The sequence below is a fragment of the Schistocerca piceifrons genome, chromosome 2, assembly GCF_021461385.2.
Source record: "Schistocerca piceifrons isolate TAMUIC-IGC-003096 chromosome 2, iqSchPice1.1, whole genome shotgun sequence".
In the NCBI taxonomy this organism is placed as follows: domain Eukaryota; kingdom Metazoa; phylum Arthropoda; class Insecta; order Orthoptera; family Acrididae; genus Schistocerca; species Schistocerca piceifrons.
Window position 1 is genome coordinate 940526587 of NC_060139.1, and position 14105 is coordinate 940540691.

At 44.1% G+C, this 14105-nt stretch overlaps 1 protein-coding gene across 1 annotated transcript in view; it reads right to left on the minus strand.

The window, feature by feature from the left end:
- The window catches only part of LOC124776008 (nuclear receptor subfamily 2 group E member 1), a 49983-nt gene extending 37698 nt beyond the window's left edge, over positions 1 to 12285 (minus strand). The window contains exons 1-4 of the mRNA XM_047250849.1: positions 12097 to 12285; positions 11908 to 11938; positions 7724 to 7805; positions 4767 to 4921 (exon numbers count right to left, since the gene is read on the minus strand). Coding sequence (XP_047106805.1) covers positions 4767 to 4921; positions 7724 to 7805; positions 11908 to 11938; positions 12097 to 12285 — 457 coding nt within the window. The remainder of the gene's footprint in view (positions 1 to 4766; positions 4922 to 7723; positions 7806 to 11907; positions 11939 to 12096) is intronic.
- Positions 12286 to 14105: the final 1820 nt, after the last annotated feature.

The following is a 14105-nucleotide window of genomic DNA, read 5'->3' on the forward strand; positions in this document are numbered from 1 at the left end:
AACATGTTCCGGGAAAATCAGGAATACAGAAATACAAGTCGCTGAGGAATGAAATAAACAGGAAGTGCAGGGAAGCTAAGACGAAATGGCTGAAGGAAAAATGTGAAGACACCGAAAAAGATATGATTGTCGGAAGGACAGAATCAGCATACAGGAAAGTCAAAACAACCTTTGGTGACATTAAAAGCAACGGCGGTAACATTAAGAGTGCAACGGGAATTCCACTGTTAAATGCAGAGGAGAGAGCAGATAGGTGGAAAGAATACATTGAAAGCCTCTATGAGGGTGATGATTTGTCTGATGTAATAGAAGGGAAACAGGAGTCGATTTAGAAGAGATAGGGGATCCAGTATTAGAATCGGAATTTAAAAGAGCTTTGGATGACTTACGGTCAAATAAGGCAGAAGGGATAGATAACATTCCATTAGAATTTCCAAAATCATTGGGGGAAGTGGCAACAAAACGACTATTCACGTTGGTGTGTAGAATATATGAGTCTGGCGATATACCATCTGACTTTCGGAAAAGCATCATCCACACAATTCCGAAGACGGCAACAGCTGACAAGTGCGAGAATTACCACACAATCAGCTTAACAGCTCATGCATCGAAGCTGCTTACAAGAATAATATACAGAAGAATGGAAAAGAAAATTGAGAATGCGCTAGGTGACGATCAGTTTGGCTTCAGGAAAAGTAAAGGGACGAGAGAGGCAATTCTGACTTTACGGCTAATAATGGAAGCAAGGCTAAAGAAAAATCAAGACACTTTCATAGGATTTGTCGACCTGGAAAAAGCGTTCGACAATATAAAATGGTGCAAGCTGTTCGAGATTCTGAAAAAAGTAGGGGTAAGCTATAGGGAGAGACGGGTCATATACAATATGTACAACAACCAAGAGGGAATAATAAGAGTGGACGATCAAGAACGAAGTGCTCGTATTAAGAAGGGTGTAAGACAAGACTGTAGCCTTTCGCCCCTACTCTTCAATCTGTACATCGAGGAAGCAATGATGGAAATAAAAGAAAGGTTCAGGAGTGGAATTAAAATACAAGGTGAAAGGATATCAATGATACGACTCGCTGATGACATTGCTATCCTGAGTGTAAGCGAAGAAGAATTAAATGATCTGCTGAACGGAATGAACAGTCTAATGAGTACACAGTATGGTTTGAGAGTAAATCGGAGAAAGACGAAGGTAATGAGAAGTAGCAGAAATGAGAACAGCGAGAAACTTAACATCAGGACTGAGGGTCACGAAGTCAATGAAGTTCAGGAATTCTGCTACCTAGGCAGTAAAATAACGAATGACGGACGGAGCAAGGAAGACATCAAAAGCAGACTCGCTATGGCAAAAAAGGCATTTCTGGCCAAGAGAAGTCTACTAATATCAAATACCGGCCTTAATTTGAGGAAGAAATTTCTGAGGATGTACGTCTGGAGTACAGCATTGTATGGTAGTGAAACATGGACTGTGGGAAAACCGGAACGGAAGAGAATCGAAGCATTTGAGATGTGGTGCTATAGATGAATGTTGAAAATTAGGTGGACTGATAAGGTAAGGAATGAGGAGGTTCTACGCAGAATCGGAGAGGAAAGGAATATGTGAAAAACACTGTTAAGGAGAAGGGACAGGATGATAGGACATCTGCTAAGACATGAGGGAATGACTTCCATGGTACTAGAGGGAGCTGTAGAGGGCGAAAACTGTAGAGGAAGACAGAGACTGGAATACGTCAAACAAATAATTGAGGACGTAAGTTGCAAGTGCTACTCTGAGATGAAGAGGTTAGCACAGGAAAGGAATTCGTGGCGGGCCGCATCAAACCAGTCAGTAGACTGATGAAAAAAAAAAAAAAAAAAAAAAAAAAAAAAAAAAAAAAAAAAAAAAAAAAAAAAAAATCAGATTGCGTCTGGTTTTTCCCGAAACTGTCACAGAAAAACCATCAGCAACATCGCAATGATAGCGACATACTAACTTGGAAGAGATGCTGCTTAAGGCAACGTGTATAAGCGTGCGTGAGCGGCCTTCGCAGCGAATGGAGAACAGGGTTGTCTACCAGGGGGGAGTGGATCGTCCTTTTGTCCGAATTGCCTCCGCCAGCCAGCAGCCGCCGAGGTATTGTCTGGTTACCCCGTGAGCCACAGGGGGCACGCAAAGTACTACCCAGCTGCCACCGGAATCTCGTTAAGTATCTCTCACCACTGTCTACGTGGTGTCCCACACTTTGGTGCCACGTGCTGTCATCCTTTTCGAGGAATACGTGCACATTCAGTGGCCTATGCAGCAGTATGAAAGTGTCGTGTGTGACTGAGGATACGTCAGCAGACATCAGCACCGCATGGCGCCTGAACGCTGTACGAGTGATAACTTTTAGCCCAAGCGCGCAGGGACTACAGAGTCAGTCGAACACTTTTTCCACACTTTTTTTGTTTTTTGGAATATCAGTTTGCTAACGCGATGGTGCGGCCGTCTTTTGCCAGTCTGGTCTGCTGTTTTAGGCCACTCATCTATACAGGTTCTGTCTAGACGCCCACAGGATATTCACTATGGAGATGGTATCCTGAACAGCAAATCTTCGATTAAGAGAAATATTGGATTTTAAACAAACTGCCACGATGAACTTCAGTGTCAACGAATTATAAATTAATATTTATGGTTTGTTGTTTTAACTACTTTCTTCTTCTTCTTCTTCTTCTTCAAGTACCTCTTCCTCCAAAACATTGACGGTCAGTAGCATGGTCTCCTGTTTGTTCATGATTTTCTGAAGAATGATTCCGTGCTCAGTTCAAACCACTGGCTGAATATTTTTAGGCAGGGCAACATTCTACGTGCTAGATCACGTCCGCCGTCAGTCTTTCCTTGAAGTATCAGGAAGTATTTTTCGTTGCGCATTCTGTGGCCAAATTATTCTAGTTTTATAATGTTGGTGGTATTGACAATTTCTAAATCTTTGTTCGTACTCCACAATACATTTGTGACTATCTGTCCATGGTATCCTTTGTTTTAAGGTCTACCTAAAGTAGTTCAAGCAGCAGTGTAAATGGTGGACATAAGTTTCAGTTCCATATTGAGCTTTGAAAAGGCGAAAAGTGTTTCACTATCTAGAATGTAAATGAGTAGCACATCCGGCACATTTACTGTCTCATCCGAATGAAGTTGTAATCCGCATTACTTACAATTAATAATTACACAACGATTTGAAAGAAATTTAGCTTTTCTTTCCAAATTTTTAAATAGTGTCAGCTATGGTTATTGTTCCCGAAAGATATTACAACTTAATTATATTGTTGTAGTACCGTTCCTTCTAAGAGTAGCTATGCAGATGCTCCCTACAGTCTGAATAAAGTGAAGCAATACAGTTTTACACGGAAGTAACATTTCAGGAAAGCAATTGTCTACGGGTTACCGATATAGTCTTATCAGCGAACTGTACTAGAGATAAAAGTATACCTATCGAATGTTCTTCCGAGGGAGTGTGATCTGTCATGCGATATCCCATTCCAAAGAAAAATTTCTTCTCAGTTCGCGGAGTCACGAAGACAGAAATATATAGGTTTCAAATTTCATATGACAAAAATTAGAAGTAATCTGGAATGTACAAAAAAAGAAAGTTTTGGTAGGACGATGTCACTCAACAGACAAAGGGAGTTGGTTATCAGTGTCATCGGACCGCTATGATGAACTGTTCATGCTTGTTTATAACGTTTTGTAACAAAGAGGAGCTAATGCATCCTCACGACAGTTCTCCTCCGGATCGGAAAAGATGTTGTCTAGGCGAATACTTTCGGCTGTTTCGTACTACGCCACCCTTGTTACAAAAATCCTGAAATACATCCTGTATTTTTCTTAAAGAGTAAATTTTATTAAGTAATTACAATGCAACTAATATAAGGAAACATAATTGCATCTAATATGCTGTGGTGAACAGGTGAAAGTCGGACTCATACTTTTAGCCGTAACAACGTAAGGAAGTGAGTCACCCCCACACGCTTCAATCCATGACTCAGAGCTCCGGACTGATAATTCCTCTCTTTTCGTTTCCAGATGCCGTAAAAGTCAGATCAGGAAATGAGTGGCTGAAAGTAACATTCGAGTTTCGTTGTTTGGGCAGCAAAGTAACTGATAATGAAAGAAGTAAAAAAAATGGTTCAAATGGCTCTGAGCACTATGGGACTCAACTGCTGAGGTAATTAGTCCCCTAGAACTTAGAACTAGTTAAACCTAAGTAACCTAAGGACATCACAAACATCCATGCCCGAGGCAGGATTCGAACCTGCGACCGTAGTGGTCTCGCGGTTTCAGACTGCAGCGCCTTTAACCGCACGGCCACTTCGGCCGGCGAAAGAAGTAAGTAGGATATAAAATGAGTACTGTTAACAGCAGGAAAGGCTTTTATGTGTCCATAAGATATCGTAGAAGCAGTTGAAATGTAGTGTCACGACACAATACAGGAGATTAGATGCGTAGATCGTATGACTTAGTAACCAATACGGCGAAAAAATTTGGCACGGCGGAGGGGTGGAGTAATTTTACGTATCTTGAGAGATCCAATAACAGTTGTTTCAGTAAACTGACCGCGAAGAGGGATTGGGGGGTGGGGAGGAGGATGGTTAAATACAGGCTCGAATATAACATCAGGAACAAGTGGGCGTGGGTGACACTGACAGTAGTTATGGAGATATGGGGAACCTTACGCAAGACAGATGACTAAGACAACAGTAAGTACAGCTTGCATGTTGAGGTGCGTGTTGCGGTAACTCACCGTCCTTGTTCATGCCGGCCTGGAGACACTTGTGGAGTCGGCAGGCGCGGCACTGGTTGCGGCGCGTCTTATCCACGACGCAGGAACCTTCCGCCTTCGCCTTGCAGACGTACTGGCGCGCGCGCCGGATAGACCGCTTGAAGAAACCGGCGCACCTGCACACACACACGCACACACAAATACATAAATACATACTTAAAATACTGCGGTGGCCCAGCTTGCGTCCTAAGCTCATGTCTTGCCGCCTCTGGTGATAGCGACCGCTTTTAATAACAAGCTCGGTTTGTTACACTAACTCCCCTCCTTTTGAACCCGAATACCAGTGGCAACCAAACATAAAGTTACACTATCCACTTTCTGTACGCCAACAGTCTGGCCATCACAGCTCAAGGAAAGAGTTTTTAGGAAGTAGAACAAAATCTGTAACGTGCTCTAAGCACCATGTCAGAATACTACCGGGGAAACTCCCGTCATTCAGATTCCTCAAACACACAAGTCAGTACCTTCGACATTGCTCAAACAGATCGAATGCTGAATGTAACCTGGAATGGCGTCACCATGGAACTCACAGTAAAACTTACATACCTGGGAGCCACGCTGGATAAGTCACTCACGAAGAAATATCGCCGTGAGTAGATCCACCATAAACTCACAGCAGGGAATAATTACTGAGAAAATTAGCTATAGCAAATGGGGAGCTAGTTCAAACAATTCTGAGAGCCATAGCCCAGACACTGTGCTTCTCGGTGGCAGACCGCTTAATCATACTTTCCAGGAAAGTCATAATTTATTTGCAGATTTCTGTGGAAGGCTCAAAGAACTCACAGAGCGTCCACACGACTACCCTCTAGTACAGAAGATACTCACCTGTGACAACTCTGGGAGGCCTGAACCGCATCGGAACGGGAGCAACACCAGTTAAGGCAAACCTGATATTATGAGTATGTAAACATAGTCCGAGTAGACTGTGATTTGTTTATTATGTGTGCAAATAGCCAGTTTCAGCCGTGGGTAATTTTCGAGCACATATTTTAAGCGCCACACTTCATTTCAAGCTTAAAATACGTTCTTGACAACAACCCATAGTTGAAACTGTCTAATCGCACAGATAAACGGATTACAACCTACTTGTAGCATGTTACCACTCTTAAAACACACTTTTAAAAACATGATAAAATCGTGCCTTGCAGATGACCGCGACGACAGACGTGATTGTGATGAATTTCGGATATGGAGCATCTCTCTACATGTCACAACTGTCCCAGTAATGTGTGGCTGCGAAGCAAGGAAATGTTTGACGTAGCCCAGGTTTGCAATGAAAAACTATGATCTCCTCACAAGAAAATGTAATGCAGAGTATCTCTAGAGAATGTGATTAGGTTATTATAAGGCTGAAGTATAGAAAGAAGAATAAGTGTACCACGGATGAGTCATCCACCGTTTCGGATTTCTTCATGACTACATACATTATGTAAAGTAAAACTGCCCTCACACCGAAGGCTAGTTGGAATACCAAAGCACTCTACTAAGTATGGCTCTATTGGGGTGATACAGCCTTTCCTTTCTCCGACATTTAAGTGGATTTAAAAACCAGCTGATAGAGGAGTAGTCGAAGTTTTAGCTATCGCTTGAAAAAGACAATTACGTAATTATATATTCAAATTTCCCATTGTTGATGAAACTTGGGAACGCAGTCGTATTAAGATTAGGAATCAATTTACATCTGACTGGAAAAATGATCGTAGCTGTCATCACCGGCCAACAGTAGCGTGGACGGTAAAACTTGTGGCCACAGCACCACTCGGGAAGCGACCATCTTAGTGGTCGGCAGCAGATTACGTTTGCAGAAAGGCGATTTATGTTACTGTACCATCCTAAAGACTCTAGGATCTTTAACTCAGAGCGTACGAACGGACTGAAAAAGGCTGTTGGTCTTCTTGTGCTTTGTTGAAGAATTTCAGGCTGAAAGTGTACCAGTCAGCCGGCTACGGTTCGCTTAAGTGCTAGATCAGTAGACGAATATTAAGGAGTCTGTGTGAATACTGTACAAATTATTCTTCAAGAAGCAGCCATTTGTGAAAAGGAGAATTCAATGAAGGACTTGCCCAGAAAGAAGCTGAGAATCTGTTTCAGCGGTAACGCAAGACCCTTTTTTAAAATAGACAAGTAAGGGAAATTTATTAGGAACACGGACAGCAAAAGTTGTGAGAATTTATGTGAGACGATAGCTAAAGGTTTTAGGGAGGAAGGTGTGATGACTCAAATACCAAGTTTCAGGCTGCAAAAGCAAAGTCATGGGCTCTATGACCTGTGTGTTTTATGTGTTTGTAATGTGTGAAGCTTATCTGTGATTGGAATTCTGTGTTAAACTATCTGTGACCCCGTAACTGGCGTAGTGAACCGATTATAGTCTTTATCTTTACTAGAAGCGTACTCAGTTAAACAACGTTTCGTTTTCGCAGCTGCTGTTCTTAGCTTCCTTTGCTTTCAAAAATATCGTTAAGATCGAGAAATAAAGACTGAAGGAATACACGTTTTTCTTGTATCTGAAGGTGGCTCTTGATGACGATATGAACAGCAAAACAGATAGTTCAAAAATGGCTCTGAGCACTATAGGACTTAACTTCTGAGGTCATCAGTCCCCTAGAACTTAGAACTACTTAAACCTAACCAACCTAAGGACATCACACACATCCATGCCCGAGGCAGGATTCGAACCTGCGACCGTAGCGGACGCGCGGCTCGAGACTGTAGCGCCTAGAACCGCTCGGCCACATCGGCCAGCTAGCAAAACAGATAGTAATCAATTAGTTGGGATCACTGTTTTCTATCACTTAAACCTTAGTTTTTAGCATTAGATTTTTTGGATATTTTATACGAATGTAATTTTGCACTATCTTCTTCCTGGCAACAGTGAGGCAGTGAGAGAATGGAAACGTAATGCACGAGTAACTCACCCATCACACGCGAAGATCCCGTAGTGTTTTCCCGACGAGTGGTCCTGGCACACCTTGCAAGGAATGTCGTACAGAATGCGGCCTGCAACATAAACAGAGTTAACTGTTACTGATGACTGAATGTCACGGGCGAAAGATGAGAAGAAACGAAGAAGGGGTGAATATACTAACGTATATATGATGTTTTCAGCGAAGCTTGTTGACAGATTTCTGTAAAACATATCTCCATACAACTTACACTGTCTGGAAAGCAGTTTGGAACCAAATATTTTTCCAATACTACAGTATCATTTGCGTTCTAGAATTTTTTTACTCCTCTGAACACACATCAAACAGAAGTTGTCTCCATAGCTGTTACTAGTGCTAAGTCGCCTTTCGTTGGGGATGCTACGGGCATAAGCAGATGATCGCATCCCAGCTCATGAGCCGCTGCCGGGGAGGAGACGAGTAGGGGAAAAAAGAAACATCTCCTTATCGCAGTGCGAGAAGCACACTAGAATCAGAATGGTATTCACGACATCCGCAATGCGTATTACTTTTATCACAAACGTAAGGCATTTATGTTTATAGCAACATTAAAAAATCAGCCAAACTTTAAAGACGTCTGTTTAGTCAGTCTACTTCCACTTCTAGTGAAAAAAAGTAATCGGCAAAATCATTTGGCACTTCCTTCACTGATTGTCCAATTGCGTATGTTTGCGGTTCCAGTGGTACATCTGTTTCGACTCATCTGTTTTTGCAACATTCTCCTTTTCGACACATTTATTTTCGTACCGGTACAGAGGGCAGAAATGCTGCACAAGTTTCAGAAAAACTTAGAGCAACGAGCAATTTCGGCAACTAATTGCAGCAAGATGCAAGAAACTGTATCCACAAACTTCTGGAAGTCACATCTAGGAGTTTATGGAATTTGTGGATGTCGACTTGGTGGGGATGTTTCCACATCAAAGAAATTGCAGAAGTAGCTTCCATAGGCAACTTGCGGAAATTTATTAGCTAGTATTATTTAACAACAAAGAATAGATAACATTTTTAAAGACAAATTTTGTAAAACTAAAGAAATGTGTATAAATGTAAATGTAACATATAATATTATAGAGCTAAGAAATTTTGGACCAAAAGCTGGCCACATGTAGCGCATATGGGGCAGTCTTCAAGAGCTCCTCAACAGTGCAGTTGCTTGGACATGGCTCACACTGCATAAGGCGGGCATTAGTCTCTTCTTGTCCTCAACCGCATAGAATTGGTACATCTGATAATCTACATGAGTTTCTGTTACTTTTGGTTCTTGCTACTCCGGAACGTAATCTGTTCAAACATCTCCGTAAGTCCGACTTCTCTGTGTCTCTCGAGGGAAACTGTTCCCTTGGTATAGACCAATCTCAGAGATGGACGTTCTTTTCTAGTCAGGTTTGCTGCGGTGTATTAAAGAGATTTTCTGATTTGTAATATAATCCTGACGTGGACAATTCTGCAATGTGTGGCCACTGAAGAAGCCATCACAAGCTGAGATCGCCAAAAATAGCTAGAAAAAGCATTTTATTGGATGACTGGTTTCGACAAAGCTGTGCTGTCATCGTAAGATCCGATGATGACACCATAACTGGTCGAAAACGGTCATCCAATAAAATGCTTTTTTAGCGATTTTTAGCCATCTCGGCTTGTGAAGGCTTCTTCAGTTACCATTTCTGATGTGTGCCAGAAACTACTCGTCGAGTTAAGTGGGCGGCGAGCTGGTTGATATATAAGACGGACTTGGCCCGTAGATGTAAAAGATGTAGTTTTTATCCTTCTTCGCTGCCATTTCGTATTTGATGCTAGGGGGAACGATACCTGATAGGCGGTATAACTCATCAGTCAGTGTCGGTCTCAAACAGCCTGCGATGATGTAGCATGATCCCATGAGTGGTATGTGCAGTATATAAACATGGCTGGAGTTACACGTCACAAGACATGCGTACTCCGCAGGTGAGTACTGTGGTTGTTCGCCCCACGTAGTACCCGCTAATTCGCAGAAAAAATGGTTCAAACGGCTCTAAGCACTATGCGGTTCTAGGCACTTCAGTCCGGAACCGCATGACTGCTACGGTCGCAGGTTCGAATCCTGCCTCGGGCATGGATGTGTGTGATGTCCTTAGGTTAGTTAGGTTTAAGTAGTTATCAGTTCTAGGGGACTGATGACATCTGATGTTAAGTCCCATAGTGCTCAGAGCCATTTGAACCATTTTTTTCGAACCTGCGACCGCAGCACCAGCACGGTTCCAGACTGAAACGCCTAGAACCGCTCGGTCACATCGGCTAATTTGCACACAATGTTGTTCCTAGCAGCTACTTTACACTTTGTGATCGTATGATATTTTCTGTAACTCAGAACTCTGTCAAATATGACACTCAATGCTTTAGCGGTATTCCCTTGCGCGCTAGTTGTTTCTTTGATACCTGTCACTCAGATAAAAAACACCTGTTTGTGCCTTCGAGGGGTTACGTTTGAGCTGGTTTTCCTTGTAGTAGGCAGCCAGCGCTTCTGGTTGTTTATTTTAAACGATGTCAAAGTTATTTGCTTGGGATATAATAGTACAGTCATCTACGGATATATAACTTAGGACCTGTTGGGACTCGCTGGTCACTCGTATATACTGAAAAGCACTGGAGCCAGCACACTATCTTCCGCGTTTTCCAATAGTTCCTTCGACCTTAAAAACAGACAAAGCATCTTTCGTTTCGGGGGAGATCGGCTATCGTTTGCGTCATACAATGATCTTTACTACACTACTGGCCATTAAAATTGCTACACCACAAAGATGACGTGCTACAGAAGCGAAATTTAACCGACAGGAATAAGATGCGGTGATATGCAAATGATTAGCTTATCAGAGCATTCACACAAGGTTGGCGCCGGTGGCGACACCTACGACGTGCTGACATGAGGAAAGTTTCCAACCGATTTCTCATACACAAACAGCAGTTGACCGGCGTTGCCTGGTGAAACGTTGTTGTGATGCCTCGTGTAAGGAGGAGAAATGTGTACCATCACGTTTCCGACTTTGATAAAGGTCGGATTGTAGCCTGACGCAATTGCGGTTTATCGTATCGCGACATTGCTGCTCGCGTTGGCCGAGATCCAATGACTGTTAGCAGAATATGAAATCGGTGGGTTCAGGAGGGTAATACGGAACGCCGTGCTGGATCCCAACGGCCTCGTATCACTAGCAGTCGAGATGACAGGCAATCTTTCCGCATGGCTGTCACGGATCGTGCAGCCACGTCTCGGTCCCTGAGTCAACAGATGGGTACGTTTGCAAGACAACAACCATCTGCACGAACAGTTCGACGACGTTTGCAGCAGCATGGACTATCAGCTTGGAGCCCATAACTGCGGGTACCCTTGACGCTGCATCACAGACAGGAGCGCCTCCGATGGTGTACTCAACGACGAACCTGGGTACACGAATGGCAAAACGTCATTTTTTCGGATCAATCCAGGTTCTGTTTACAGCATCATGATGTTCGCATCCGTGTTTGGCGAAATCGCGGTGAACGCACATTGGAAGCGTGTATTCGTCATCGCTATACTGTTATCACCCGGCCTGATGGTATGGGGTGCCATTGGTTACACGTCTCGGTCACCTCGTGTTCGCATTGGCGGCACTTTGAACAGTGGACGTTACATTTCAGGTGTGTTACGACCCGTGGCTCTACCCTTCATTCGATCCCTGAAAAACCCTACATTTCAGCAGGATAATGCACGACCGCATGTTGCAGTTCCTCTACGGGGCTTTCTGGATACAGAAAATGTTCGACTGCTGCAGTGGCCAGCACATTCTCTAGATCTCTCACCAATTGAAAACGTCTGGTCGATGGTGGCCGAGCAACTGGCTCGTCACAATACGCCAGTCACTATTCTTGATGAACTGTGGTATCGTGTTGGAGCTGCATTGGCAGCTGTACCTGAACACGCCATCCAAGCTCTGTTTGACTCAATGTCCAGGCGTATCAAGGCCGTTATTACGGCCAGAGGTGGCTGCTCTGGGTACTAATTTCTCAGGAGCTATGCATCCAAATTGCGTGAAAATGTAATCACATGTCATTTGTAGTATAATATATTTGTCCAATGAATACCCGCTTATAATCTGCATTTCTTCTTGGTGTAGCAATTTTGATGGCCAGTAGTGTAAGTCACATACTCTCCGTTATTGCAGCCTGTGGTTGGCTGTGCTGTAAACAGATGATAATTCTATGAACACAACCCCAATGATTCTTCTTGCCTGGAATCCATCCTCAATTTTTCAGTTTGAGAATCTGCGATGTGCACTATTTGTCTGCTCTGAAGTACGCTTTTGTGGAAATCAGGAGAGGTTTGCTATTGGACTCACGGCTTTGGGCCTTTGGGCAGCAGAGCGTCTGGCGAGGGCGTTGCAGGTGGCTGGGAGGGTCTTGAGGCTCCCCTGCCAGCCGAAGGGCGAGCAGCAACAAGTGGGCGCGGCCGGCCCGCGCTCCGTGTCTGGGTGGGCGTAACCGCCGCGACGAAATGGCGAGCGGCGCGCTGCCGCGAGGCGGTCCATTATGGCACTTCCTGCTGCCTGCCTGCTTGCGCTCAATGGGCTGCGAGAGGCGCGCGGCTACCGACAGCAAAGTCCTCGCTTCCGGGACGCAAGAGGGAAGCGGAAGGTGCCATTGTGGGCCGGAAGCTGCAGGTCCACCCAGGGAGCGCAGCGCCGTTTAAAGACTACTCGCTCGTCGCTCGGGGTCCGCGGCTCCACTTACGTAGCCGCCGGTGGGACACGCAGCGGTCTGTGACAGCGCTCTATTTCCGGTGCCAGCGGAAGCCGATCGGGATGCGGTAGCGGAAGACGTGCTACGAAAACATATCACGTTACACTGTACTGCGATAACATTTTGTGCGACGTAAACAACGCCCTGCATGGCAGAGATGTTTCCTGGCGGAAGGAAATCTTGTACCGAATCGTAGGCATGGTCTCTGCTCTGGATCAACCGACTTCCACTTATCTCTTCCGCAAAACAAAGATTTATAACTATGCTGATACCATTACAGATGTACGGAAGCCAGAGTTAGACAATTAAAAAGAAATATGACAGTAAAGTATAAGCAGTGGAGACGATACTCTGGAGGAAAGAGAAGAGATGGAACTAAAATTAGAAAATTTGAGAATGAGCAAAATGTACACGCTGTTCGTTAATGAGGATGTAACTGAACACAGAGAAACAACATCGCAATTGAAAGAGAGACTATTCAGTGAAATTCTTGACAGTAAACTGTACACTTTCACGTCCGGAAATGTCATTTCCATTATGATTATCCGGGCTGTTATGCCGTGGTCGGTTGATGAATTTTGTCTCAATTCCCAACGTTTCGTCCCCGTCTGCGGGAGACATCTTCAAGGGGGTCTGTAGCTCGATAGACGGTCGAACACACCCGCTGGCTCGCTACTGACTAGACAGAAATTCTTGACGACATCTGAAAGGTAGGAGAGACGTATGTGCACGACGGATATTATGTGCCTTTCTTTTTGAAGTCATCAGTTTCCTAATTGGTTCGATGCGGCCCCCCAACGAATTCCTCTCCTGTGCCCGCCTGTTCATCTCAAGTACCACTTACACCACACAACCTGAATTATGTGTTGGACGTACTCCACTCAGTCTTCCCCTACAGTTTCTGATCTCAGCAGCTGCTGCCGGCCGGTATGGGCGGGCTGTTCTAGGCACTTCAGTCTGGAACCCCGCGACCGCTACGGTCGCAGGTTCGAATTCTGCCTTGGGCATGGATGTGTGTGATGTCCTTAGGTTAGTTAGGTTTAAGCAGTTCTAAGTCTAGGGGTCTGATGACCTCAGATGTTAAGTCCCATAGTGCTCAGTGCGATTTGAACCATTTGAATATTTGATTTAGTGACGAAATTCAACTTTGGCAGACTGACTACAGCCCTGAATAGGTCAACGAGCAAGCTGTCTCATAGCTACAATAGTAGAGCGACGGGCCTCTAGGGAGCGGGTAAACACACGAACCTTACCTGACTGGACAGACATTCTGTGTAGCACTCAAATAAGACATATTCATCCAATTCAGGAATTTAGCAGACTCTCATGAAATGTTGCCCCAAGAGCAATAACCTCGACTACAAGGACAATCTGCTAGAAATATTTCAGTGTTTGGTCCAACTTATGTCTGTATAATATTAAATTAAAGAAATCTGAAATTACAGAAATTGTGAAATTAAAGAAATTCCCCAACTTTCGAGTGTAGCAGATCTTAATCAGCGTAACTCAATGTCTTTGTATCGCGAACCACAGTTCTAAATATACACTCCTGGAAATGGAAAAAAGAACACATTGACACCGGTGTGTCAGACCCACCATACTTGCTCCG